This window comes from Simochromis diagramma, unplaced genomic scaffold, assembly GCF_900408965.1.
Source record: "Simochromis diagramma unplaced genomic scaffold, fSimDia1.1 OVJJ01000348.1, whole genome shotgun sequence".
In the NCBI taxonomy this organism is placed as follows: domain Eukaryota; kingdom Metazoa; phylum Chordata; class Actinopteri; order Cichliformes; family Cichlidae; genus Simochromis; species Simochromis diagramma.
The window spans coordinates 1,223,965-1,250,618 of NW_024386755.1; the positions used below are offsets into that span (position 1 = coordinate 1,223,965).

Sequence of the window (26,654 nt, forward strand, 5' to 3'; positions counted from 1 at the left end):
AGCTGCCACTTGGTTTAAATATGAAAAAAACAGCAAGAGTCATCTGGTGTTTTACACATCAAACATCTGTGTCCAAAGTAACCTTTTCCAGATCTTAATGGAAGAAGATACACAGGCAAATTAACTGGACATGGATCATGGTTCAGAGTGCCATCTAGTTCCCTCAGCATGTAAACCTGCAATCAGTGCTCTGATCAGAGCCCACGAATCTGTCCTGTACCTGCATCTCTTCCTGGTGAACATTATGTTTCATTTGTTGCAGGTTCTTGGAAGAATGCCGATGTCTGTCCCTCTCAATGCCAATATGCTCTGTAACTATCTCACCGGTGCATCACTTCTTCATCGTTTTTTTTAGCAGTCTGTTCTATAGCAGGAGACTACACCGCCTCTGCTTTTTTCCCTCCACCAGTGAAAAGCTATTTAAAACTTCTCAAAGTATAATAGTCCATCTCATATCTTGTCTATTAATAATCTCCCTTCTCCCTCTGCCCACATACAAAGACAAACATGTGAATACACACACACACAAAGACATACACGAAAAACTAATAATGGATGGAGCGGCTGTTGAGCCTCTTCTCTAAATTCGAAGGGATGGCTATCAGCTTTATTTGGTGTGATACAGTTTGTCTCTAACACAATAACAGGCACATTGACAGAAAGCTTTATGTGGTCAGTCTTAAAGCCAGGAGGCCCCAGACTAGAGATCGAGCACTTTGAGAAAACAAACAGCCTCAGAAAACAAAAAAACTCAGTGTTTGTGTCCTTGGATGGTGGTCAAACACAGAGACAGTCACCAACACAACTAAATTGACTTTACGGAGGTACACTCTTCAAAGTTTCACAAAGGATTCTTGAAGTTATTTGTAACTGTAGTGTATGACATCATTGCTTATTAATCTACAGTTTGGTGTTACAAAAGACACAGTATATATTGATCAGCACATTATGGATAAGCATGAAAAGGAAATTTGTACCATATAATGTGATTTAATTGAAAAATTTAAGCAAAATTTAAATGTGTGTGTTTTGCCTATTTTCCTCCTCCTTAGTTGTCTTACAGACTCCTGGTAGGCAGTGCTACTGGGAACACCTGGCAAGTCTCCCTGGAGCATTTAAAGAGCCGCCTGTCTCAGTGTTTGCAATCTTCCTCGCTTTACCCATGTCATTTATTTGTTTGGCCTCAGCCTGATTATTTTAGGTTCTACTACATCTCACCATATGCCTAACATGGAAACACTTATCTAACTGCTGACACACTGATAACACTGACTAACACTTATCCTAAAATTAATCATGCTTTTTTTGGTTTATAAATTCCTACGTCTGTCGTATTATTTGTCGTGGATCATGGAACTATGACAAAACTTGCAGCTCAATACTGATAAACTTGTAGGGCAGTGTACTTACAATGGCAACGCTAACATGGTGATGTTGAGAAAGTGTATGCACCTATTCATCATGTGTGAGAGTTAGCTTGAGTACTGACATTGACTAGAAAGAAAGACCTTATGTCTCCCGACTTGAATTTGAAAATCCTGCTCCTCACATACAAGCAGTAGCGGTTTTTGATACGGGCGACACGGGCGGTTGCCCGGGGCGGCATCGTGGTGGGGAGCGGCATCACGGGCATCGGCAAAAAAACAAAAAACGCTCGTACTCATGCTGCCCCAACATCAGCCAGCGCATATTGGGAATGGCATAGGCACCGATCGGTTTTCTATCGCCCATTTGCTGGGAGTAAGGGCGCCCTCCGTTTGCAAGGTGCGCCCGCTGCTTGCGGCACAGGGAGGAGAGGACGGGGCGGCGGGGGATTCACTGGCTGGCTGGAGCAGCATCTAATAACCAACTCACAAAATAAAACTAAATAAAAATAAACCAACAAACAGGAAAACACCAGACATCATGATACAGACTTTTTCAAAATTCTACGCGAAAAGTGAGCGCGAGAGCCCTCGGTGCGCCTGCTTGCTGCTGAAGTCAAAGTAAATTTTATTGTCATCTCCACTACATACAGTCCAGTATATAGAGAGACGAGACGCTCCAGTTACAGCAGTGCAAGTAAACAAACAACATATATAAGAAGAGTAAGAAAATAAATATACACTTTAGGACTCGGGGTAAAGGGATCAATAACAATTTAAAATTTATAATTTAAAGTTTGATGATTTAAAGTCTCACACACAACCTGTCGAAAGGGGAGGGGGGCCGGCTGCTTCCAAATAGAGCACATTTCAATCATAACGTTGTAAATCCAAGCCCATCATGTATTCATGTTTTGAATCCTGGGTTGTGTGAAATCCCAGAAATAAACCCTAGACAAAGTGAATCTGTGAACTAAGGTGTAGGTGTGTTAGGTTATGTTGTGGTGATCCTGATCCTCGAGTTGGGGTATTTGTGTTCATACTGGAGTGCAAAATTGAAACCAATGGAAGATGGACAAGAAAAGTTCAAAGCCATCAGGTGCTCAGTTTATAAAAATTAGAAAAGAAGAGGAAGAGAAACGAGCAAAAGATGCAGGTAAGCAGATGTGTCATTGGATAATGGCAGGTCATCCTGAAACAATCAGAATCAGAATACTTTATTATTCCCTAAAGAAATTATGTGGGTTACAGTTGCTCCAAGAAGAAATGGTAAAAATAGTAACAGTAACAGACTGAACTCCAAACAATACATTATGTTACAGATTTTAATATTAATTAGTCGTTGTAAATTGATTTGTCCTATTCTCATTGTATGACGAATTATGATGGCTGTTGGTAGCCGTTTGTATACTATGCATACTCTCTCTCTCTTCATGTGTGTGTGTGTGTGTGTTTCTCTGGTGAATTTCAGTATGGTTCTGACAAGTTTTATGTTAATGTACAATCCTTAATATGTTTTGTGTGTGTGGGGGGGGGTCAGAGGGAGTGTTCGCCCAGGGCGCCAAACAGGCTAGGACCGCCACTGCATACAAGGTCTTAAATTATGAGGCCCCATCTTATCTTAAAAGCTTCATAGTACTGGATCACCCCAATAGAGCACTTTTGGGAGCTCTCAGACTGCTGGTTTACTTGTTGTTCCTAGAGTATTTAAAAGTAGAATGGGAGGCAGAGCCTTCAGCTTTCAGGCCCATTTTTTGTGGAACCAGCTCCCAGTTTGGAATCAGGAGACAGACACTATCTCTACTTTCAAGATACTTTCAAGTTTTCTTCCTGTTAAAAGGGAGTTTTTCCTTCCCACTGTCAGCAAGTGCTTGCTCATAGGGGGTGTTCTGATTGTTGGAGTTTTCTCTTTATTGTTGTGAAGTCTTTACGTTACAATTTAAAGCACTTTGACACAACTATTGTTGTGATTTGGTGCTATGTAAATAAAATCGAGTTGTGCTATCATTTGCTAATAAATAAATAGTGTAGCTGAGGCTAAAGTGAATGTTAGTTTTGCAAGGAATGAAATGTGTGCTATAATCACCAACAACAGGAAAAACAGCTTCCAAAACCAATTTTGTCATCTATGCACTCCACGGCAGAGATTGTAGTCACAAGCACACAACTGCACAACCAGCAACAAGCACAGGCCTTGACTGGCAGATGTCGCACTGCTGAAAACAAAAATCTGCATATGCATGTCTTTCCATTGTCTTTTGAGCTTTTTGAGCCTTAAATATTTGTGTGTCCATGTTTGTGAATGTGCAATATGCTCACTGCGCAGTTTCATTTTTTTCTTTTTGTCTTTCTTTCATAACCACCTACAGCCCCAAACTCCAACTAACCCCAGAGGCAATTAGTGTGTTCTTGGACTCCACGTCTGCTTCCCACACTGGAATAATTAGAGCAATATAGCATAGATGTTTATGTTTTAAAAGTTTACATGTCGCAATCATTTTCTTCCTAATGAGAGTCATGGATGGCACCATTATGACATGAGCGCACACTTATTTTGAAAGAGGTGGCATTTCTTATTCAACTTTGAATTGAACAGTAACCTTTTATCATATCACTCTAGTTTTTACACAAATTATTCAACTGTTTAACAAGCAGACAACATGCAGGTTTTACAGAAATATAGTTATGAATCTATGAACTAAAAATATCCCTTACTGAGATTGTTTGATGTCTCCATTTCAGCAGAAGATATAAGTGAAGAAAAAGTCATTGACATACAATGTACTGATGGTCCTGGCCATAAAACTGTAGCGTGAGGCGAGATAATTATGAATTTTATATCTTTTGAGCATGCAGTGTAAGAGATGTGACTAGTTATTAAAAATGCATGCACCATACGTCAATACTACTCAGTTTTAATGGTTTTTGTAATGAGGATTGGAGTAATGTTCGCAGTTTGTCTTCCTTAAAATGAATAGAATTGACCAATTCCATAAAAGGTGAGGTAGACCTGTTGGATAAAATGACATTTATCTAATGGAGAAAAAAAACAAAGATCTGATGATGATTATGATAAGAGGCTCTGGTTTGGAAGATATCTTGTCTGTAAAAAAGGGTTGCATCGGAAAAAGATGAAAACTCGGTCTTAATAAATGCCTGTATGTAGCAGCTTTCAAGAGGATTAAGACGTCGAGACATTAAGTGTGCAGAGATTGATGTTGTGTTTTTTTTTCACACACATTAGGCAACAATTGTTCCTCATTTTTGTCAGAATATATAAATGTCACTGTGACATAAATACAAATTTATTAATGAATGAAAAATGTTCAAATATGCACTTAATTTGCAGTCATGAAGTAGTTTGAATTGTGGTGTGTTATTGCTTATTTTTCACTTGACTGTGTATCCACCATAATTCAATAGCTTGTAGGTCAGTCTTAGCAGTGATAACTTGAAGTAACTGTTTTCAATATGACTTTATCAGTGTCTCACTTGGTTGTGGAGGAATTCAGGCCCGCTCTCCTTCACAACATTGCTTCAGTTTGTTGAAGGCCTGGGAATTCATTTGTGCACAGCTCTCTTACGGGTGCTCGAAAGTAGTCGGGTTTAGGTCTAGACTTTTAGTGGGCTATTACAACACCTTGATTCTTTCCTTTTCCACCCATTCAGTTGTAGATTTGGGATCATTGTCTTGTTTTATCACTATGTTTCAGTAACGCTTTACCTATTAGACATTTGACGCTGGAATACTTTGATACACAGAAGAATTTATGGTGGACTCTATGGAGGTTGTTGCCCTGATTTGCTTTGTTTTTGCCAAATCCGGTGCTGTGCAGTCCAACCAAACATCTCCACTTTGGTCTCATCTGTCCAAGGGGACATTGTTCAGGAAGTCCATGCTGCCATGTTCTTTCAGGAAAGAGGTTTTATTCTGGCAACTCTTACAAACTAAAATGTACTCTCATGAAATTTAACATATAACGTGCTAACTGAGACCTGTAGAGTCTGATATGTAGCTCTTGGATTTTTTTGCAATTTCCATGATTATTGGACAGTCTTACTATGGGGTAATTTTGGCTGGGATGTCTGCTCGTTGGAAGACTTTGGATATGTATTGACAAACACCTGAATGCTCCAGATCAGCAAACTGGACATGATTAACGTTATGAAGTAACCAAAACCATAAACTCTTCCTATCCTTTGTTAAATAGTTTTATTTACTCTAAAACTGGTAAAAATAAATAAATAAATAAATAAATAGTTGCAGTTGCAAGGGTCCTCCTGGTAAAGGTTACTGTCAATGTGGTGGTAACTTTCTACTGAACCTGCTAACTCATGGCAGAGGGTTTTCTGAGAGCAACAGAGGCTTTCAGGCAAATTCTCTCTTTGAGGAAAGAAGCTGAATTTTCTGGCTAACTCTTCTGTGTGTGTGTGTGTGTGTGTGTGTGTGTGTGTGTGTGTGTGTGTGTGTCTTGGGAGCCAACAGTACTGATCTGTGATAAGAGAAGGAAGAGGATGAATTAAAGAGAGGAAAAAGAAAAAATAAATTACTCTGCATTTCCTTTTCCCATTTCCTTTACCACCTCCTCTCTTGCTTCCTCTCTAATCTCACACTGAGGCTGTGTGACTGCTGCTGTAGCACTTTTCATCCCCTCACTTGTATTAGCTAGTTTCCCCATATTAAATTCATTGTTTCCTCTTTTCTCCCTGTCCTTAATGTCTGTGTCTCATACTTTTTTCTTTTGTGGGTTTTGATGCTTTTCCCCTTTCCCCTGTTCCCATATGATTCCTCTCATGAACATGAGGGTTGAACCTCATGTTCATGTTTCTTTCATTATTGCTCCCTTTCTTCTCTGATCCCCTGCTAGTCATAGCAGTTCGTGCACATCACTGTTTTCAGGCTGTTGTCTTTTGCCACTTTTCATTTTTATTGCATCACATCATAACAAATTTGTGCGCATTGTCGCAGGGATCATCTCACCCAAAGTCTTTTTATTCTTCTGTCTGGCTTTAGTTAGAAAGGATGAATGAATAATGGTACGGGTAAAATCCATAGCTTTGCTTTTTTTGTATCTTAAGAGACGCCTGTGGTAGGATGAAAATAATGTTATGAATGCAACTTTTTTTAAAAACTACTGATGTGAGTACTGCCATTGTTGAAGTTGTAAAAAAACCAACCAAAAACTGTAAATTTATACTAAAAAGTCACATCTTGTTCTAAAAAGAAAAAATATACTTTCATATACAAAAGTAGCCTAATTTTCCTGTTACTGGTAACATCTGTTGCACATATAAAAACATGCAACAGTCGGGAGAATATGTAGGGTCACACTGTTAGTTGAAGCGTCCTCGATTCAGTTTCATGAGCAAACAAGTATCTTGACCTTTACCTGTTGCAAGTCTTAAAAACAATACTATCCACGTGTGCTTTTTACTTTAGGGAAGTCTAACAAATGTAGGTAAAAAAGACTATTCCTAAACAGATCTATGGAAATATTTCAGAGTCAGATGGAACTCCAGTATATGTGACAATATGACAATATATAAATTGCTGGAAACCATTCTGAGTTTTTACTCCGCAGTGATCACTTGATATGATTAGTTTTGACTTGATCTACATTATAACAGTATACCAAAAGGGAAATGAAAATTTAAAATATCGACTGCCATGAATTAAACTGTGTTTGGTTGCAACTGCAATACATGATAATCTTTATGTTCCTTTAATCATAAATTATTTAGTTGGACAAAGTCTTGACATAAATACATATCAGTGTTTTTATTTCCTCAGTCCCGGTCTCTCTGCCAGCAGAGACCGGAGCTTCCTTTATAGTGCCACCTTACTGTCAAGATGACAAAGCTGGAAAAGGGGAGAGAAAGGGGATAAAACAAAATGGAGTGACTGGATGTCTGAGGGAAAAAAACAGAAGAAGAGTTCAGGGGAAGGATAAGAGAGACATGCCTCTGTGTCTAAGGAAAAGGTTTGGAACATTAAGTCCTTGGGTCTTGTCTAGCGGGGGCTCCAGTTATGTAGATGTATTTTGCTACACACTACACCCATGTTGCATTCTCACCCTCTCCCGCACCTACAAGCTTTAGATGTGAGTAAAGAGCAATACAATGGGAAAATCTCATTGTAGGGAGAAACGACCCTGGGGCAGACATGCTGCAGGGATTACAGTGTATGCCAGGCTTGGATTCCTTTGGGATCCCCCATGAGGGTTAGAGGACATGGGATGCCTTGAGTAATCTGCTCAGTCTTCTGATATGATGAGCAGGACAAAAACAAAGATGGTATAAAGAGAACAATTTGTAGAGTCCAAAAAAGAACTTTTTGGATGATTTTTACTGAATAGTTTTAGTGTCTTCACTTTAAACACACAGGATTAAATTGTCATTTTCACTCAATCCTCAGAGGGGGCAAAAGAATTGGAGTTACTCTAGACATGAAATTGGGGTCTTTTAGGAGGCTTCCCACAGAATTCTGCAGAATGAGAACTGGTGTAATTTCATTAAATTCCATTAAAAGCTTTATAAGATTATTATAATAGAAATATGTTTCTTACAGTGCAGACCTTTAATTTCACACTCATATCTGCAGCACCAGACACTTAGTAATGACAAATTTAGCAGATTAATCATGTTCAAAAACAACAGATGACAGATGATAACTGGTGCCAGAGCAGTGAAAGCATATCTAGCATGCCAGTCTCCCATCAGTCTTCCCTGAAGACCAGAGGTTCATCCATAATGGGCATGCACAAAGAACCAGAAGAACCTGCTGGATTCAGAGCTGGCACAACTCCAGCAATCTATGCCGGCCACTTGGTTATGGCGTTCCATGTATGCCCTGCCTACTACCATCTTACACCCTGCTGTTATGTGCTGGATTGTCTCAGAGGCATCTTTACACAGCCTGCACCTGGGGTCTTGCCTGGTGTGATAGACCCCAGCCTCTATGGATCTTGTGCTCAGAGCTTGTTCCTGTGCTGCCATGATTAGTGCCTCTGTGCTGTCTTTCAGTCCAGCTTTGTCCAACCATTGGTAGGATTTCTGGATGTCAGCCGCTTCCTCTATCTGCCTGTGATACATACTGTGCAGGGGCTTGTCCTTCCATGATGGTTCCTCCCCTTCCTCCTCTTTCTTGGCTACCTGAGGTATTCACTGAGCCATCTTACTGATGTACGCACGGATGTTCGTTGTCTCATCTTGGACCGTAGTATTGACACTCACTAGTCCCCGGCCTCCTTCCTTCTGCTTAGCATACAGTCTCAGCGTGCTGGACTTGGGGTGAAACCATCCATACATGGTCAGCAGCTACCTTATCATGATATCAGTGACTTCTATCTCCTCCTTTGGCCAGCTTATTATCCCAACAGGGTACCTGATCACGGACAGGGGGTACGTGTTGATAGCCCAGATCTTGTTCTTTCCATTCAGTCGACATTTCAGGACTTGACTGACCCTCTGCAGGTACTTGGTGGTTGCAGCTTTCCTAGCGATGTCTTCTTTGCTTCCATTTGCCTGCGGGATTCACAGGTACTTGTAGCTGTGAATCTCAATGTTTGCAATGTTGCCTTCTGATAGTGCAGTCCCCTCAGTTCTGACTACCTTCCCTCTCTTACCATCCGAGATCTACTAGATGTTGTGAATATATCACACACATAAACACAATCCAAAGGCCAATTCTGAGCCAGAAAAAAACTGTAAATAAGTAAACATATATTTATTGCAAACTACACTGTGGGTCATCGAGCTAATAAACTTGTGTACAACAGAAAGTTTTATGTTGAATCCTTTTTTATTCCCAGCTACATCACATTGGCAAGTTCATTGTAACAGCTGCAAAACAAATCACACAAACAAGGCTTCTGCTGCAGCCTAATTAGATTTATATGTTGGAATCACAGATTTCATTTGCACATTTTAACAGTAATTTTTCAGTTTGAATTTGTTGTGATGCAAGCGTCATGCCACTCAGTGACTGTGTCAGGTTTTGCTGCATTCCCATTGGTTGGTTAGTAAGTAATTACAATTTTCTTTCTTGACATTAGCTTTGTGTTGCAGCACCCTGGTAATGGTAAACCTGTCTTTCAGTGCAACCATCATTTTGAAGGCATGACCAAATAAATCATCAAAAAAGAATTTCATAGATCATTTCATTTTCTTCTGGTTCAGTCCAAAATAATATATCTGGCTTTACACTGATAATGTGAGGCAATGAATGAACTTCCTATCATGGAACACTGAGAAAGGAAAAATCATTCCAGTCACTGGTGTGTTTTTTGCATTTTGACCTTGTTTTTCTACTTTTTTCTTAGCCTCCAACATTTTGTGAGCTGCACATTTTTCAACTGCAAGTCTTGCACTCTGGTGAAACAAGTAAGAGCTCTCTATGCACTTGAGAACAAAAAGTATCTTGTATGGCACACAAAGAGCATGCATGAAAGCATTAAAATGAATCCTTTGGGGGAAAAGAGCGACCTAACGACAGCGAGGAAACAAGAGAAATCAGAAAGATGAAGTGGAGAGAGATGGAGGAGGACTGAGGTGGAGAGGAAAAGGAAAGGGAAGAAAAGGGAGGAAAAGAGGAGCAGAGTGCTCTTTTATATGTAAATTGGCTCTCTCACTGATGGCTGGGACGAGTAATGATGACCTCTTCCAATACTTGAACATGGTGTCAGCATTTTTACATGTGCGCACGAACACACACACACACACACACACACACACACACACACACACACACACACACACACACACAGTATTCACATAACCATTCTCCTACACATCTGCACATCTCCATACGCATTTAAAAGCATGCAAGTTACTCACAACACGCATACACACATGCACAGGAAAACTCACTCTTCCACACCCTCAAGAGACAGGGAACAGTGTGAAAGTGTGATGATGCATCATTTTCTTTAGCACCTCTATCCATCTTTCCTTCCCCACCGTGTCTTTTTCCCTGCTTTTCACACCCTTTATTTCAGGCAGGATGATGTGTATTTGTGTGTGTACAGCAATTTCAGTGCCTGAATATTCATATGTGGTTCTACTATGAGAGATTATCTATCAATATTATATCCATATCTGCTGACAAATCTCTTAATATTCAAGTGGGAAGACAAGGAATAAGACAATGAAAATAGTCTGCGGTTACACCTGTGTTTGTAAGAATTCAGCCTTAACAGCAGCTCACTGTACTGTTAATTCTGGGCAGTGTTTACTTTTAAGAGAATTGTGTAGTATTTTGTATGTATTCAACTTGTTTTCTTTGTTGTTTTGAAACATACATACAAGAAGTTTGTAGTGCAGTAAAAATCAGATAAGAGTAGTTTGACAGACTTTGATAGGCAATGATTTGTAAATAAATGGACATGAATAACTTTATTAAATAATATTATACTGCAGTATAGTTATCACTAAATAGGCAGCTTATTGTCTTTCTCTTGTCAATTCTTTAAAGATATAACACATCTTGGGATCAACTTGGAAAAAAGGTCAATGTGACATGTAAAAGTGAGGTCAGAGGTCAAATGTGACATGATATTTGGATGCAAACTATAATGGCAGACAGACCTACCCCATACCTGCCACTCGGAAAGAGTGACCGCACATCCAAACACTGCGAAAAACCTAATCTTCTTGGTGAAGGTGACAACGACTGGTTCTTCTGATGTTGGCTTTCTTTCAGCTCAAATCTATCTGGCCATTCTCCTCTGACCTTTAGCTTCAACAAGACATTTTTGCCCAGAAAACTCCTGCTCCTGCTCATCTTTTTCAGATCATTCCTATAAACTCTAGAGAAGGTTGTGATGGTGCACGTTGTGGTGTGACCAGACTTGTCGCCATCTATTATATTTTCAGTGTGCCTAATAATCCGGTGCGCCTTATCTACCGTATTTTCCGCACTATAAGGTGCACTTAAAATCTTTTAATTTTCTCAAAAATCGACAGTGCGCCTTATAATCCGGTGTCCTTATGTATGAATTCTGGTTGTGCTTACTGACCTCGAACTGATTTTATGTTGTACACGACGCTCAAAAATCTGTCAAAAAATGTTTTAGTACAACCCAAATCAAAAACCCTGGATTAACGGAAATGTTCGCACGGCACTGGCAGCACGAAGCACCGCTTTTGCCTCCGCGAACACATCGGACTACAAACACGCACATTACCAACTCCGGAAGACGATCAAAGCAGCCAAGCGTGAGTACAGGGACAGGGTGGAGCAACAGTTTGACAACCCTCGGAGTATGTGGCAGGGGCTAAACACGATCGCAGACCGCGGATGACGTCAGTGCGCACACTGTGTCTGAGGAGGATGTGCGGAAGTGCTTCAGGAAGGTGAACGCACGCAAAGCTACTGGTCCGGACGGGATTCCCGGCCGCGTCCTCAAGTCATGCGCGGATCAGCTGGCTGGAGTGTTCACGCACATCTTCAACCTTTCCCTCTCTCTGTCTGTAGTCCCAGCCTGCTTCAAAATGGCCACCATCGTCCCTGTACCCAAATCCTCCACCATCTCCTCATTGAACGACTGGCGACCTGTAGCCCTGACCCCCATCGTAAGCAAATGCTTCGAGAAGCTGGTCAGGGACTTCATCTGCTCTGCACTACCCGACTCACTGGACCCTCTACAGTTCGCATACCGCCACAACAGGTCCACTGATGATGCCATAGCCCTGACACTACATGCTGCCCTGTCACACCTGGAGAAGAGAGACACGTATGTGAGGATGCTGTTTGTAGATTACAGCTCAGCATTCAATACCATCGTTCCCTCGAAGCTGGACAGGAAACTGCAGGATCTAGGACTGAGCAGCTCCCTCTGCAGCTGGATCCTTAACTTCCTGTCTGACAGACGCCAAGTGCACAGCAAATCCAGCATGTCCAAATTAACACTGTCGGATTTGATTTCAACACTATTAAAGTGTCTATATGGGTCCACACCAGAGAGTGTTAATTTAACTCTTTTTGGAGAGTTGGTACTCTGATTTAGTGTTAAACACCAAATCTGTCTGGAGTTGATAATGTAACACTTGGTGTTAAGAGTTTATATATTAACTCTCAAAGAGTATTTTAGTTTAACTACATAAGAGTTATCTTCTAATTCATTCTAAAAAGCGGGAATTTTACTGTTCTGAACTTCTAGAAATTTCTTTTGGAAATAAACATTTACTAAAAAGATGCAATGGTTTTTGAAAAACATTTATTCTGAACTGTGCACCACAATTTCAAAACATTTTCTGAAAGATGTAACAGTATACATGTTCTCACTTTCATTAGAATTTTGTTTATCAAAAGGTCTGACATGGTAAATGCAAATAACAGCATTCTCAACACTTATTTCTTCAATACAATATGCATGTCCTTCATTCATCCCTTTGTGGAACTTCAACGCACTTCTGCTCTCCCCCATATTCCATCTTCACAAGCATATCCTGTGCGGAGATTGAATAAAAATTAGTTGACACTAATTAATGGCACAAATAATCCAGTAAACAATTGCAGCACAGTAAAAAAAAAAAAAAAGGAATCCTCTTTGAGCCATTACTTGTGTAAAGTATTTTCCCAAAAGACAAAGACACAGGCAACAGGTAATACTGAACTAAATGTAAAACCTCAACCTTTTTAATTTTTACCTAAACCGTGTGCACAAAACTCTGGAGCGATCTATGCTAACGTAGAATCCAGTCAGGAGATCTGCTACTGCTGTTTGCTCGGTTTTTTTGGGTTGTTTTTTATGGGCGATCGTTTTCAGGCTTCAAGTAGCACCATTATACCAACATTTCACATTCTAGACATTGTTTTAGGTGTATTTGACCAAAAGTTTGACTGAAAATTCACATGCAAGCTTTTTTTCAAGGCTGTGGTATTTGCCCGCAAACAATACCTTTCAGCTAGCTAAAACAGAATATTATGCTATCAGCGAGCAACACGGCTAATGCCTTTCACACAGCTTTGTCTCAACTCCAAAGAGCCACAGAAGTAAAAGCTCATAATAATAATTGAAACAATCTTTGAAAAAATGACTTACCAAGCATGGCAAACAACTCAAATATGTAGAGCAAAATGTTCTGAAACGGCTTCACTTCAGCTTCGATTGGAGCCGTGCTGGGGGCGGAGTCTGTGAATTTACTCTATTGGTGTCATAGCCCCTGTAGGAGTTCAGAGTTAAGAGGTCAAGAGTTAATGTTTCCATTGTAACACCTCCAGATTTGACAGAGAAACACTCATTTTTAACACTCGATTTTAACTACTATCATTTTACACCTCAGAGTTACATTAAAAGAATGTGACTCTACTTAGAGTAAAATTAACTCTACTTTTGCAAGAAGACTATTAACACCAAAAATTTAACACTTTTGAATTTGCTGTGTGGTCAGACTGGGCAGCATCACCTCATCCCCCATCACACTGAACACTGGTGCTCCACAGGGGTGTGTACTGAGCCAGGCCATCAGACTGCTGAACACTTCATAGACACCTCAGCTTCACTACTGGAACTTCAACATTATGCACTCCGTACTGTACAGTAATGCCACTGTTTTGCACATGTCTCAACTCTGTATATTTTTATATATTTTATTTTATTGTTTACTCTATTTAATTTGTAAAATATGTATACACACACACACACACACACACGCGCAGAAAAACATATTTAGTATACACATCCAGAAATGCATATACTGTATGCATATATATATATATATTGTACATATATTTATTAGTTTCAGATTTAGCCATTCTTATATTTTGCTTGTTTTACGTTATTGTATTTTGCACAACTCTGTTGTTTGTGAAGCTCACACACAAGAATTTCACTCACATGTACTGTACCAATGTACCTGCACATGTGATGTGACAATAAAAGTGATTTGATTTGATTTGATTTGATTTGGTAAGGTACGAAGCCGCACCGCTTGATGGATCGTTGGCGCATTAAGGCTACCGTAGTCAGGAGCCTCGCGGACTCATAGTAATCTGGGTCCAAAACTCCGTCCACTTCAGGTCCCAAAGTCAAACGAACACTGCACCATCACTGAGAGTTAAAAATTGTCTAAATTCTTTCATCTTTAATAAAATGTTCAGTGTTGCTGCTTTACCAGGTGTAACAATTAAGTTTGACATCCAGGTATCCATGAAAACAGAATTTATTAAATTTAACGGCGTTAGAACTTAGCAGGAAGTTAGTTCGCTAGTTTCCACCTAAACATGATATAGCACGTTCTGACTGAGAGATTTCTGAAAAAATTAAAACGTGCAGTTCTGCTATCACTTCCAACATAAATGAAGACAGAAAACTAAACAGCTGTGATGTTTGAAGGGTTACTGGAGTTGGGCTAACTGGTATATAATGATACATGATCGCTAGCGACACAGCTGTGTTAGCATAAACACAGGGAAGCTGAAGGATGAATGCTAACTTTTTTCCACTCGATAAAAGTTAACATGAGGGTTTTTCATGATGGTTAGGGACAAATGCAATCGCATGGCAGGATGCTGTAAACCGACCAAACTTCAGTCAAGAGAATAATCCATCCACAATACGAGGTTAGTCATTTATATACTGCAACAACATGGGAATAGTACAGCTGCGACAGAATTACGGAGCAGTACGGAAGTAGAGGAAGCAAGAAGAATGAGTTGAGTAAAGTTTGACTTATCTGACTGTTTTGTTTTGGTTAATGCGTCTTATAATCTGGTGTCTATGAAAACACACCCATTCATCGACAGTGCGCCTTATGGTACGAAAAATACAAAACTTAACAAGTTTGCTCAGCATGATTAGCAGCCTAACCTTGCACATTTGCTGCATAAACGTAACAACAGTAGACTGTGCATCACTCCTCAGTGACAGCAACACTACTTTTAAGATTTGATGCCAGTAAATATTTAGATCGTGATCATACAGAAACATATCCCTTGTTTCACGCGCAAGATGCGAAAACAAGATTGTTGACTTGAGCGCACACACACATAAAAAGATCCTTTTTCATGATCCAAACCTCAGCGAGTTTGTACTTTAGCACTGATGAACCAGCTTCACATGGTTGTTTTCATGTCTTCCCCGCTTCCTCTGCCTCTCGTCTTCCTTTCAAATTCACAAAGAGAGGAACTCTTGGGCCCTCTGTGTGAGTTCTGCTCAGCGCACTGCAGGCGAGCGCACAACTCAATAGAGACCAGATAGCTTCCTATTAAACCCGCTCTGCTTTTAAGACAGCTGAGCATTAGTGCAGAGTTGTGTGTTATTGTGCCTGTGCATTCACGTCACATTGCGTGAGAGCTTTTCGTGTGATTCTTTAGATGTATGTCTTTACACAATGTGTGCTCCTGCTCTTTGGTTTATTTATTTATTTATTTATGGGGGTTTTTTGGGGTTTTTTTGTTTGTTTTTTTGAGCTCCTACTGCACCTGTCAATGGTAGCAGCAGTAGTCTCATACAGATACGGCTAAAATAGTTGAGTTTTAGTTTGCATCTGCATCCTGGAGAGAACTTTAGAAGGCATAGGGGTAAAATGTCCACACAGAAAGGCACCAGTCACTGTGAGGTGATGGAGCTAACCACTGCACCACCGTGCAACATATTATTATTAAGCGTGAAAACTTTCTTATATCACTTGTCAATAGTAGGAAAGAGCTGAAACTGAGCTGGTGCCAGATGTAATGATGTTCAGGAGAATCAACCTCAACAACAGTCATGAGATGAAAATGTTTCAGTGAAAACATAAAGAAGCAAATACTTCATCTTCTGCTCGTCTGATAAACAGAGTTTTGATCAAAGGTTTGGGCGCACCGCAGAAGACTTTCTGATTTCCTAATTGGCCACAGCAGTCTTAGGTTTAGGAATGTCAGGGCAACAGTATGTGATCGCTCAGCTGCATGACGGTCATTAAAAAAAGGCTGCTTTAAGATCATCAGTCGTTCATTAGTCAGTTTTTCTCTCCCCCACGTTATGATTCAGTTTTCACTTATTAATGAAATATTCTATACATTACATCTACAGTTCAAGTTATTGAAAGCAACTTTATTAAACATTTTATTAAAGTTGCTTTTAATATTTCCATTTTTTTTAATGTAGTTTTAGTCTAAGTTGGTTTGTGAAGCAAAGTTTGTCAAACGAGTGTGAGTGTACTCATGCCTGCCATTCTGTCCAAGCTCCACACCACCCTCTCACCTGCAGGGCAGAGTGACAACAATACCCCATCAGCCTTTTGCACTAAGGTGTAAAAATTAAAATTAAAATGCACTAAAGAACAAAACACAAAGATCCAAAGCGTATGTGAACCACAGTCTACCGTGGCAGATGCACAAAGGACTGCTGCCAAAGTACAGCTTTTGTGTAACATAGACAGCATCTGACAAATTAGCATTACATGACACCCGAGGATGTGCTTTGCAGCAGCACATTCAGTGTCAACAATAGAATCAAAAGATACACATTCTCAAGATCATTGCAGTCAAAGGAGTACTCAGCTGTTAGTATTCAGATGCTGAGGACAAATTAAAGTCCTTCAAACTATTACTTGTAATAATCTCTAGAACTTTTCAATATGCTTCAAGTATAAATATATCATTTCAACTCATGCAGCAGAAGTGCCCCTTTTATTATTACCGAGTAAGTAATAATACTACATCATATATTTAAGTCTCTGGGGACATAGCATGGAACATGCCTCACAGATCCAGAGATGTAAAACATGGTGGTCAATATATTTCCTCTGCGATGTGCGTAAAGTAGCATCTAGCTGTTCAGTTTCAAGTAGCTAAAAATTCAGCCTAAGTAAATGGACTTGTGCTCATGTCCCTGCTGCAAGAAATGGCCTTTTACAGCTTTGGTTGGTAAGGCTTTTAGTAGAAACAGATTGAATAAAATAGCCCATAGGGTTTGAAAGCAACATAAATTCTGTGCTTTTATGACATGAACTGGAGGAAAAGGCTATACCAGAGCACTTTGGTTTACATCACTATCTTAAAAATAGTATTTTAGTGACAAAACAAACACATCACAGGTCTAGCACTGTAATTTAGTTCTATTGCAGAGCTAGAAATAACATAAGGCTTCTGCAAGCGTGCTTCGAGTTATTTATTAGAAATTTTAAAATGAGCACATCAGTGCTTAGAATATATGACAGGGATGAGGTTGGTGATAAATGTTCTGTACTCTTCGATATATATATGCATTTATCTTTCAGAAATCAGAAACTTCATTGAGGACAGGTGCCACTGTGAACTATTTCAGAAGGAAGATATTCAAGACACTGATGTATTTCTTTGTTTTGTTCCTGTAAATACATTTCAGTACAGCCCACTGGGTTTTTGGCAAAGGACATTTTCCATTTCATCGCTGCAATGTTTCCTGTTATTAAAGATAAATGCCACTGCCAAATATTTATCAGCGATATGAGATTGTTTGTTTGGGTCTTATCTAAGCCTAAGAAATAAAAAGGAAACTGTTTTTCTTTTGTGTTGAGAGTATATGGCTTTTCATTTTCTTTGCTTTTCTCTTAACAGTTCATATTTCAACTTCACTGCTTCCACACAGTTTCAACACTTTCTGCCTCATGTGTAACCACAGAGGCAGGAGGTGTCTCAGAAGGAAATGTGTCTTTTGGTGTGAAAGAACATCTGCTACTGTACTCGGCACTGTGATTGGTTTCCGTGACACGTTACTCCCACGCTTGCTGTAACTCATTTCATTCCTACCAGTGAGCCACTTCCTCACTATAACTGAGGGCAGTGCACTTTTCAACAGTTGGTCAAACAGTATTATAAATACCATAATTTATCACCAGGACTAAAGTGTATAAATAGACCTTGCCTTCTTAGTAATCTGACTCGCTGTCATTATTTCAGTTTTTATTCATCTTCTTTTGATTAGAGTTTTGTATGAATAACTTAACTCAGAAAACGCTCCAGTAATTCCAAACTGGGTTTTCTTTTTCACTTTTTGAGCAAATCACTACACTAAAGCAATAGTGGTGGAGCAATAGTGGTCAACAAGAGCTTTACAACAACCAATAAAAATATTATGAATCGATGGTGAAGATTGTGTGGTTGTCCTGAGCTCAGAAACTGTTTTCCATGATCATTTTTTAGAATATATACTTCCAGTTATATGAAATATTGTGAGGTAATGACATATCATCATATCACTAAGAAAAGAATCAGCTGGTTGGTTAAAAAAAAAATGGTGTCAATCTTCAGTATGATGAACCTGCTGGCGACATCATAAAAAGCTCACCAGCTCATTTATACAGGAATAGTTGTACAGACTTACCATGAAGTTTATCAGGTTTACTGAATGCATTCTGGTCACTGCAACCTCCAGACAACCAGACTGCAGGTGGTGAGATTTAACTAAGGACTGAGGAGACTGAAACCACTTTAATCTTTCCTGAGTCTGCACCTTTTTTTTAAGTCCTCATGTTTGTCTAGTGCTCTCTAACCCATAACCGTTAATCACCTACTTCCAATCTGAACCAGGTCCTTCCCATATATGCTAACTGTGTCCTCAACCCATTACTCCTCACTGAAAAAAAGGGATTGCCCATCTCTTGGATTTATGTAAGCATTGTGCGTGTATTTAACACAATCGCCTCGTGCTTTAAAGTTAAGTGTAACTATATAGTGTAGAAACTGCATGATATGGAGAGAAGGTATATTAAATTGTTCATATCAAGTTCAAGTGAAGTAAGTCAATAATACAGCAATGTTAAATCTTGCACGGGATTTTGGCTTGCGCACTGTGGATCGTGGTTTGAGGAAGGCCTCTACTTTTTTTCGGGATAATGAAAAAAAGGAAAATGGGTGGTTGTTACATTTACAAAAGTCTAACTTGTAATTTGAACAAAATAGTTTCATGTTTCTATGGTGAAAATAATCAAATCATTTAGGATCTGTATGAAATTCAACAACTTAATTTGATCTCGTTGAGATGACATGATACAGTCTAGTACGAGCGGTTAGTTGCTGGACTTATGAAATTCACAAGATCACACGAGATTACAAACTGCAGGGAAATCACAGGAGGTATAAGAGGCAGAAACACTACATACACCACGTATATGGTATTGCTATTTATTGTGGTTTAACCTGTCAAGGACAAAATTGTACTGAAAATTCTGCATCAAGCCTTGATAAGCTTTGTTAATCCTGGCTTGGTAGCGTGGTCGTTAGTGTTGTTGCCCCACAGCAAGAAGGTCCTGGGTTCAAATCCACAAGCTGGTTAGTTTGCACTGTGTTTTCTCTGGTTTCCTCCCACAGTTAAAAGCCATGCAGTTATTAGAGTTAGGTTAATTGGTGAATGTAAGTGGAAATGGTTGTTTATCTCTATGTGATAGACTGGTGAGCTGTCCAGGGTGTACCCTGCCTCTTAACCTTTCACAGGGTTATGCCCCAGCTCCCCTGCAACCAGGAGAAAGGAAGTTGTTGTAAATCCATTAAATTTTTATGTTAACCAGACTCTAGACTTTGTTGAACAATATGTTAATATGAAGACAACATGTAGTATTTAAGTAACCAAGTAGTACTGGGGTAAAAGTTATTGAATAGTGTTGGAATAAAGTGACAAAATTGTGAAGGATTAAAATATTCCAAGAGCTCAACTTACTTCATCTAAACATGTTTCAATCGTGTTTTATCAACACAAAATGCACAGGTTTATTGAATATGAATAGGTTGTGTTGATTTTTAAACCTCAGTTGTTTAAGTTTCTGCCAAAGCAAAACATCTGTGTACAACCAATGTCCACTATTGAATTAAGTAAATCTAACGTGCTCATTTATCCCTTCCCTCACACGTTTCCATGCATTCTTAACCAAGCTCTGCTCTATTATCCCTGCTCTTGCTCAAATTGTAGAGCTAGGCAAAGGTAAAGCCCCGTTATCACCTTTCATTTGTTCATGGAGTCTGTTTTTACTGAACAGCCTTTTACACCTTCTCACAAACTTAAATCTTAGGTCTACATTCTTAGTCATCCAGGTCATGGTGGTCTCAAGCGTTTGAAATAAAGACAACTCTACTTCTTTTTGACTCGTGAAGATTTTTCACCTCCCATCCAAGATGTTTCAGATGATGGAGTCCCAGGCATTTAACCCCTTGAAAGGGGTCCTAAGAGCCACTGACCCATCCTGTAATCAAGTCATTAAGAATCACCTAAACTAGGGAGTGATTCAGGGCCATCAAAGGGGCCAAGGTGTGAATGCTTTGTGAGATGTTGCTCCACCTGCCATCATGTGAGTTATTAAGGTCACATGGGTCAAGGTGTGAGTGGGGGGGTTGAAATACCTGAGAAGGGATCTCAAGACTGTGTTATATGTGACTGATAGCTGGTATCATAGGCCTCTGTTCAGTGATGGTTATCTATGTCCACTGTGAACCGTCATTAATGACCCATGCTGCGATTCACACCTTGGCTCATGTGACCCTTAACGACTCACATGACTAGGGTGGGTCTACAGCTGTGAGGAGACAAGGAGGTTAAATACCTGGGACTCTTCATTAGTTTTTAGAACTGAGCCTAGCCTAGTTCAGTTGCCTTCATTGCAAATGCTCAAGAACATCCTAAACTACTGCAGTTATAGTCAGCCAAAGTAAATCTTCAACTAGTAGTTGTAAAAGTAAGTAAAAAAAACAAACTTAAGGTTCTTTCAGAAGAAATAATTCCAATTCTGACCAAATCTGACCATCTTACACCTCCATCCATAGTCATATGTTTTCTAAAAGTGGAATTATATTAGTCTGTGATCCCAGCACACAAACTAGTGACGAAATACGCTAAAGCTCATGTGCTGAGCTAAGCTCCACAGGTCTAATTATGATATCGCTTTAATGTTTTGATTAGTGAGAAAGCTTCACATTCAACTTGGTCACTGTTCATACAAGTATGTGTGGAAGCTGCCACTGGATGCACCTGCTATTATACAACCACTATATATACAGTGGGGCAAAAAAGTATTTAGTCAGCCACCGATTGTGCAAGTTCCCCCACTTAAAATGATGACAGAGGTCAGTAATTTGTACCAGAGGTACACTTCAACTGTGAGAGACAGAATGTGAAAAAAAAAATCCATGAATCCACATGGTAGGATTTGTAAAGAATTTATACGTAAATCAGGGTGGAAAATAAGTATTTGGTCAATAACAAAAATACAACTCAATACTTTGTAACATAACCTTTGTTGGCAATAACAGAGGTCAAACATTTACTATAGGTCTTTACCAGGTTTGCACACACAGTAGCTGGTATTTTGGCCCATTCCTCCATGCAGATCTTCTCGAGAGCAGTGATGTTTCGGGGCTGTCGCCGAGCAACACGGACTTTCAACTCCCGCCACAGATTTTCTATGGGGTTGAGGTCTGGAGACTGGCTAGGCCACTCCAGGACTTTCAAATGCTTCTTACGGAGCCACTCCTTTGTTGCCCGGGCGGTGTGTTTTGGATCATTGTCATGTTGGAAGACCCAGCCGCGTTTCATCTTCAAAGTTCTCACTGATGGAAGGAGGTTTTGGCTCAAAATCTCACGATACATGGCCCCATTCATTCTGTCCTTAACATGGATCAGTCGTCCTGTCCCCTTGGCAGAAAAACAGCCCCATAGCATGATGTTTCCACCCCCATGCTTCACAGTAGGTATGGTGTTCTTGGGATGCAACTCAGTATTCTTCTTCCTCCAAACACGACGAGTTGAGTTTATACCAAAAAGTTCTACTTTGGTTTCATCTGACCACATGACATTCTCCCAATCCTCTGCTGTATCATCCATGTGCTCTCTGGCAAACTTCAGACGGGCCTGGACATGCACTGGCTTCAGCAGCGGAACACGTCTGGCACTGCAGGGATTTGATTCCCTGCCGTTGTAGTGTGTTACTGATGGTGACCTTTGTTACTTTGGTCCCAGCTCTCTGCAGGTCATTCACCAGGTCCCCCCGTGTGGTTCTGGGATCTTTGCTCACCGTTCTCATGATCATTTTGACCCCACGGGATGAGATCTTGCGTGGAGCCCCAGATCGAGGGAGATTATCAGTGGTCTTGTATGTCTTCCATTTTCTGATGATTGCTCCCACAGTTGATTTTTTCACACCAAGCTGCTTGCCTATTGTAGATTCACTCTTCCCAGTCTGGTGCAGGTCTACAATACTTTTCCTGGTGTCCTTCAAAAGCTCTTTGGTCTTGGCCATGGCGGAGTTTGGAGTCTGACTGTTTGAGGCTGTGGACAGGTGTCTTTTATACAGATGATGAGTTCAAACAGGTGCCATTCATACAGGTAACGAGTGGGGGACAGAAAAGCTTCTTACAGAAGATGTTACAGGTCTGTGAGAGCCAGAGAGTTTCCTTGTTTAAGGTGACCAAATACTTATTTTCCACCCTGATTTACGAATAAATTCTTTACAAATCCTACCATGTGGATTCATGGATTTTTTTTCACATTCTGTCTCTCACAGTTGAAGTGTACCTCTGGTGCAAATTACTGACCTCTGTCATCATTTTAAGTGGGGGAACTTGCACAATCGGTGGCTGACTAAATACTTTTTTGCCCCACTGTAAATATATTGAAATGTGCCAACGCTGGTATGTTCACACGCAAACCTTTAAGTATAAAACACAGACATGTACACATTCTGAACAGAACATACAAATCTAGCCTACTGTTTTTAGATAAAGTTCATTAGTTGTTGAGCTGCATGGCAAAGTCACTTGACTGTTTGGCCATTTGTTTTAACAAAATGACCACAGTGTGGTGTGTTTTTTTACCAAGAGTAAAAGTTATACAATGGCTACCAAACACTGGAAGACTTTAAACTTTTAAAGACTGGGACCCTCACACATCTAAAAGTTGTCTTAAGGCTTTTAGTTTGAGACTATATACTATAAGATTTTCCAAAGACCGGGGATCTTGAAGGGTTGCAGTTCAGAAAATCAACTTTGAGACTATTTCCCATCATCCCACTGGTGGAAATTTATAAAAAAGGAAACATGAAAAATTAGAATAGAATTATGGCCACTGTGCTGGTACTAAGATTTAAAACACAGACACAACACAACGTATGCTAATCTAAGTTTACTGTATCACTAGCTGATGTTCCCATCTCACTGTTGGCAAACGTGCAGTTTTTTTGTTTAAATATTAGAAAACGGAAAGATGTTTTTTCAGACAAAATAGAACTTTATTAGTGGACGTCCTTGCTAAAGGTTGATAGTAAAAAAGTGAGAAAAGCAAAAGAAGAATAACAGACAAAGCTCTGCTGTGAACAAATCCCTCTCTGCATCAGCAAGGTTAGCTACTCTATCTGCTCACACAAAAATAAAGAACTATTTTTCTTCTATTGTTGTTGTGAAGATTGAATGTCTGTCGGCAGTTGTTGCTGCTACCTCTGAAAAAAGAGTGGCATATCAGCAGCTAACCCATCAGATGGTTCAAATCAATAGCTGACTAGCTTTAAAAGCATCAACCCCAAAGTGGACCACAGAAGTAGCAACTCCATTCAGGGATAATCAACAAGTAGGATTAGACAGGCATGTATGCAGTTACTGTGTGCACAATGAAATGTGTGTGTGTGTGTTTGTGGGAGAGAGTAAGAGAAAGAAGGAAAAAAAGGCTAAATTAGCCAAGTCTTTTGTGCTTGTGGCCTTTTCTTAAAATGCTCCTGCATGTGCTTTTGTTCTTGTTTAGCGTGCACTGTTGTTGGTACCTATTTTCATTTCTGCTACAGCCAATCCCATAGAAACAGTGGTGCTGTAGCCCAGAGCAATTGCAGTCTAGAGGAAGTAAATCAACTGCAAAACAGATGCAGCATGTGTATGTGTTTCAGCATGAGCTGGTGAGTGTGAGAGGAAGTGAACATGGCAGATTTAACAGGCTTGTGAGCAACAAAAAGATGCTCCCTTCTTCTTCGGTCAGCTTGGCTTCATGCTTATGCCTCCAGCTCCTGGCTAGTAATCGTGGACAGAGAAGTAGATAGACAGTGGATGGATTCGAGCTAATGTATGCTTGTGAAAAAAGCATGGACTGGGCAGGATGGTTTAGAGCTGGTATCAATAATTCTGAGGTCACATAATTTGTTTTTAAAGTGCCAGTTTCATGAGCGATGATGCGGTGATGCTGGCGTATGACAGAGGAAGCAAAGTAAAAGAAGTAACAGGGATGAGGAAATGTTGGAAATATGTGCTGACAGCATTTATAGATATGCCAAATGCTCTGTTTGAAAGTGAGATAATGAGTGAGAACGGCTCACTGTAAACACAACATTAAACGGGTTACAGAATTCCACAATTCATTCTGTTGTTAAATAGAAGAGACACTGCAGATGAACACAACATCACACCGCAAAGCCTGGAAAAAGAAATTGATTGAAAAAGGAAAAAAAAATTACTGCCACACAAAATAATAGCCTTCCCAGATAGAAAAACACAATTCACAGCTGACATGGCAGACAGTGACAGCATAATGACTATTGCCGCTAATGCAGGTACTGCACTGCACTCCAACAACAATGCAGCAATTTCATTAGTAGGGTACATTCTGCCAGAAGGATATTGAGTTGTGATGCCAGAAATACCAGTGACAGAGAAAAATTGGGAATTGGTGTTGTTTTGATGGAAGTCTAAATGGACAAAATGAGGCGCAAAACGTGCAATAACAAAAGCAACGACAGGCTTGTGAAAATCTGATATTATTACAGATAATAATCTGCATCCGCTCACAGGATGAACTCTACAATATAATATATCCTCTCTAAGACTGTCACTCCATCTCTTCTTTTCACCCAGGCTGGAATAAGCGAGTGGACTATGAGCCAGGAACAGGCAGTAAGCAGCTGTTTCCCAGGATGCACCTCGAGACCTGTGGCGGACCTCTGTCCTCGGTGAGGACCACGGTGGAGCTGCAGACCAGCCACATTGGAAAGGGCTGCGACCGGGAGACCTACTCTGAGAAATCTCTACAAAAACTCTGTGGTGGGTTATTTGGGGTTACTGTGTTTTCATAATCACTAGCTATTCTTGTGTGGTCGAAATGAGCAATAATTAAGACAAAAACTTGTGACTATTAAATCGATGGTTGATATGCAGATTTACACAGTATATGGCTCATCAAAGACTGCTGTCTGAGGCAACTAAAAGTTGGGGCAGTAAATTAGAAGTTAGATCCTGCTAAAAGCATTAATGGAGTCCATGCGTTGAGCACCAGGGTCAGACGGAGCCCGAGGTGTGTTTCTGTGCCCTTTTTAAATCAACATCTGAAAGCTCCCAGTCCGTGTTGCTTTCTTATCTCCACTTATGTCCCCGGTAAACCCCTGTGCTAAATGAAGGCACCAGAATGGCAAGTTAAGGCTGTGTCACTAATGATGTGACAGAGCGAGGGCATTAGCCGCCCTAGATGCAGCCGCGCTTTCTCCTCAGTGACTGATGAGCAGTCGAGCCGCCGTGTCAGTGCCCAGAGCGCCAGCAGAGTAGTCGAGCCTATACCCCCACCCACACCGCACTGCCAGCAGGAGGGCTGGAGTCATCATCTTTGACTAACGGCCTTCACAAGCCACATTCCACCTAATCTGAATGCATAACATCCACTCCCTGCCTCCCCTGGCTCCCAGTCCACGCATGGTTTACCACTAAAGAGGCCTTTTCAGGCACCTCATAATCGTTATCTGATAGCAAATAGAATAAATTGTAATAGCTTTTTTAAAGCACAATCAATTTGAGATAATGTACAAAGACATCGGGCAAAGGAAAGGCTGCAGCTGGGTGCTGGAGGAGTCGATGGGTATTTATTTACTGAGGGAATCTAATTACTGGAATCAGAACGTCGACGGCGCCACGAGCACGCAGTGGAGAAAAACAGGGTTTTACAAACGAGTGAAAAACATCAATTAACGTGCTAATGTGTTATTAGCGGAAATGAACAGATGCATGTTAGAGTTTCTTTGCCAGGACAAGGGACACAGTGAGTTGTGACACTTCCTGTTTTGTTTTGTTTTTTTTGCTTGGTTGGTTTTTCTCCTATAACATCATAGCTCCCAGGTCGCTTTGATCCATTTCCGTCAGTAAGCCATTAGAAACGATTCATAAATGTATTTTAAAGGGATGAAATAAATTTTTTACTGTCACACAGGAAAAGCAGAAGATAGATGGGTGGGGGCATGTCGTATGCATGGAGGAGCGAGGTGAGCATGTGTCAGGGGCTGCGTTTGTCAAGGTGACGGCTCGAAAACAAAGACTGGACGGGGCTCAACATATTAGGGTTATTGTGTCAAAGGAATGATGGAGCTGCTTTGAAATGG

The 26,654-nt window shown here is 40.2% G+C and overlaps 1 protein-coding gene and 1 long non-coding RNA gene across 2 annotated transcripts in view; one reads left to right on the forward strand and one right to left on the reverse strand.

The window, feature by feature from the left end:
• LOC120729245 (calsyntenin-2-like) overlaps window positions 1-26,654 on the forward strand; it is a 320,942-nt gene that overhangs the window by 216,620 nt on the left and 77,668 nt on the right. The window contains exon 6 of the mRNA XM_040024788.1: window positions 25,147-25,332. Within this exon, the coding sequence (XP_039880722.1) occupies window positions 25,147-25,332 (186 nt within the window). The remainder of the gene's footprint in view (window positions 1-25,146; window positions 25,333-26,654) is intronic.
• LOC120729254 lies at window positions 8,331-25,487 on the reverse strand. The gene is made up of 3 exons (XR_005694873.1): window positions 25,476-25,487; window positions 22,517-22,521; window positions 8,331-8,512 (listed from the first exon to the last, which is right to left on the reverse strand). It is a non-coding gene; the product is annotated as an uncharacterized LOC120729254 (long non-coding RNA).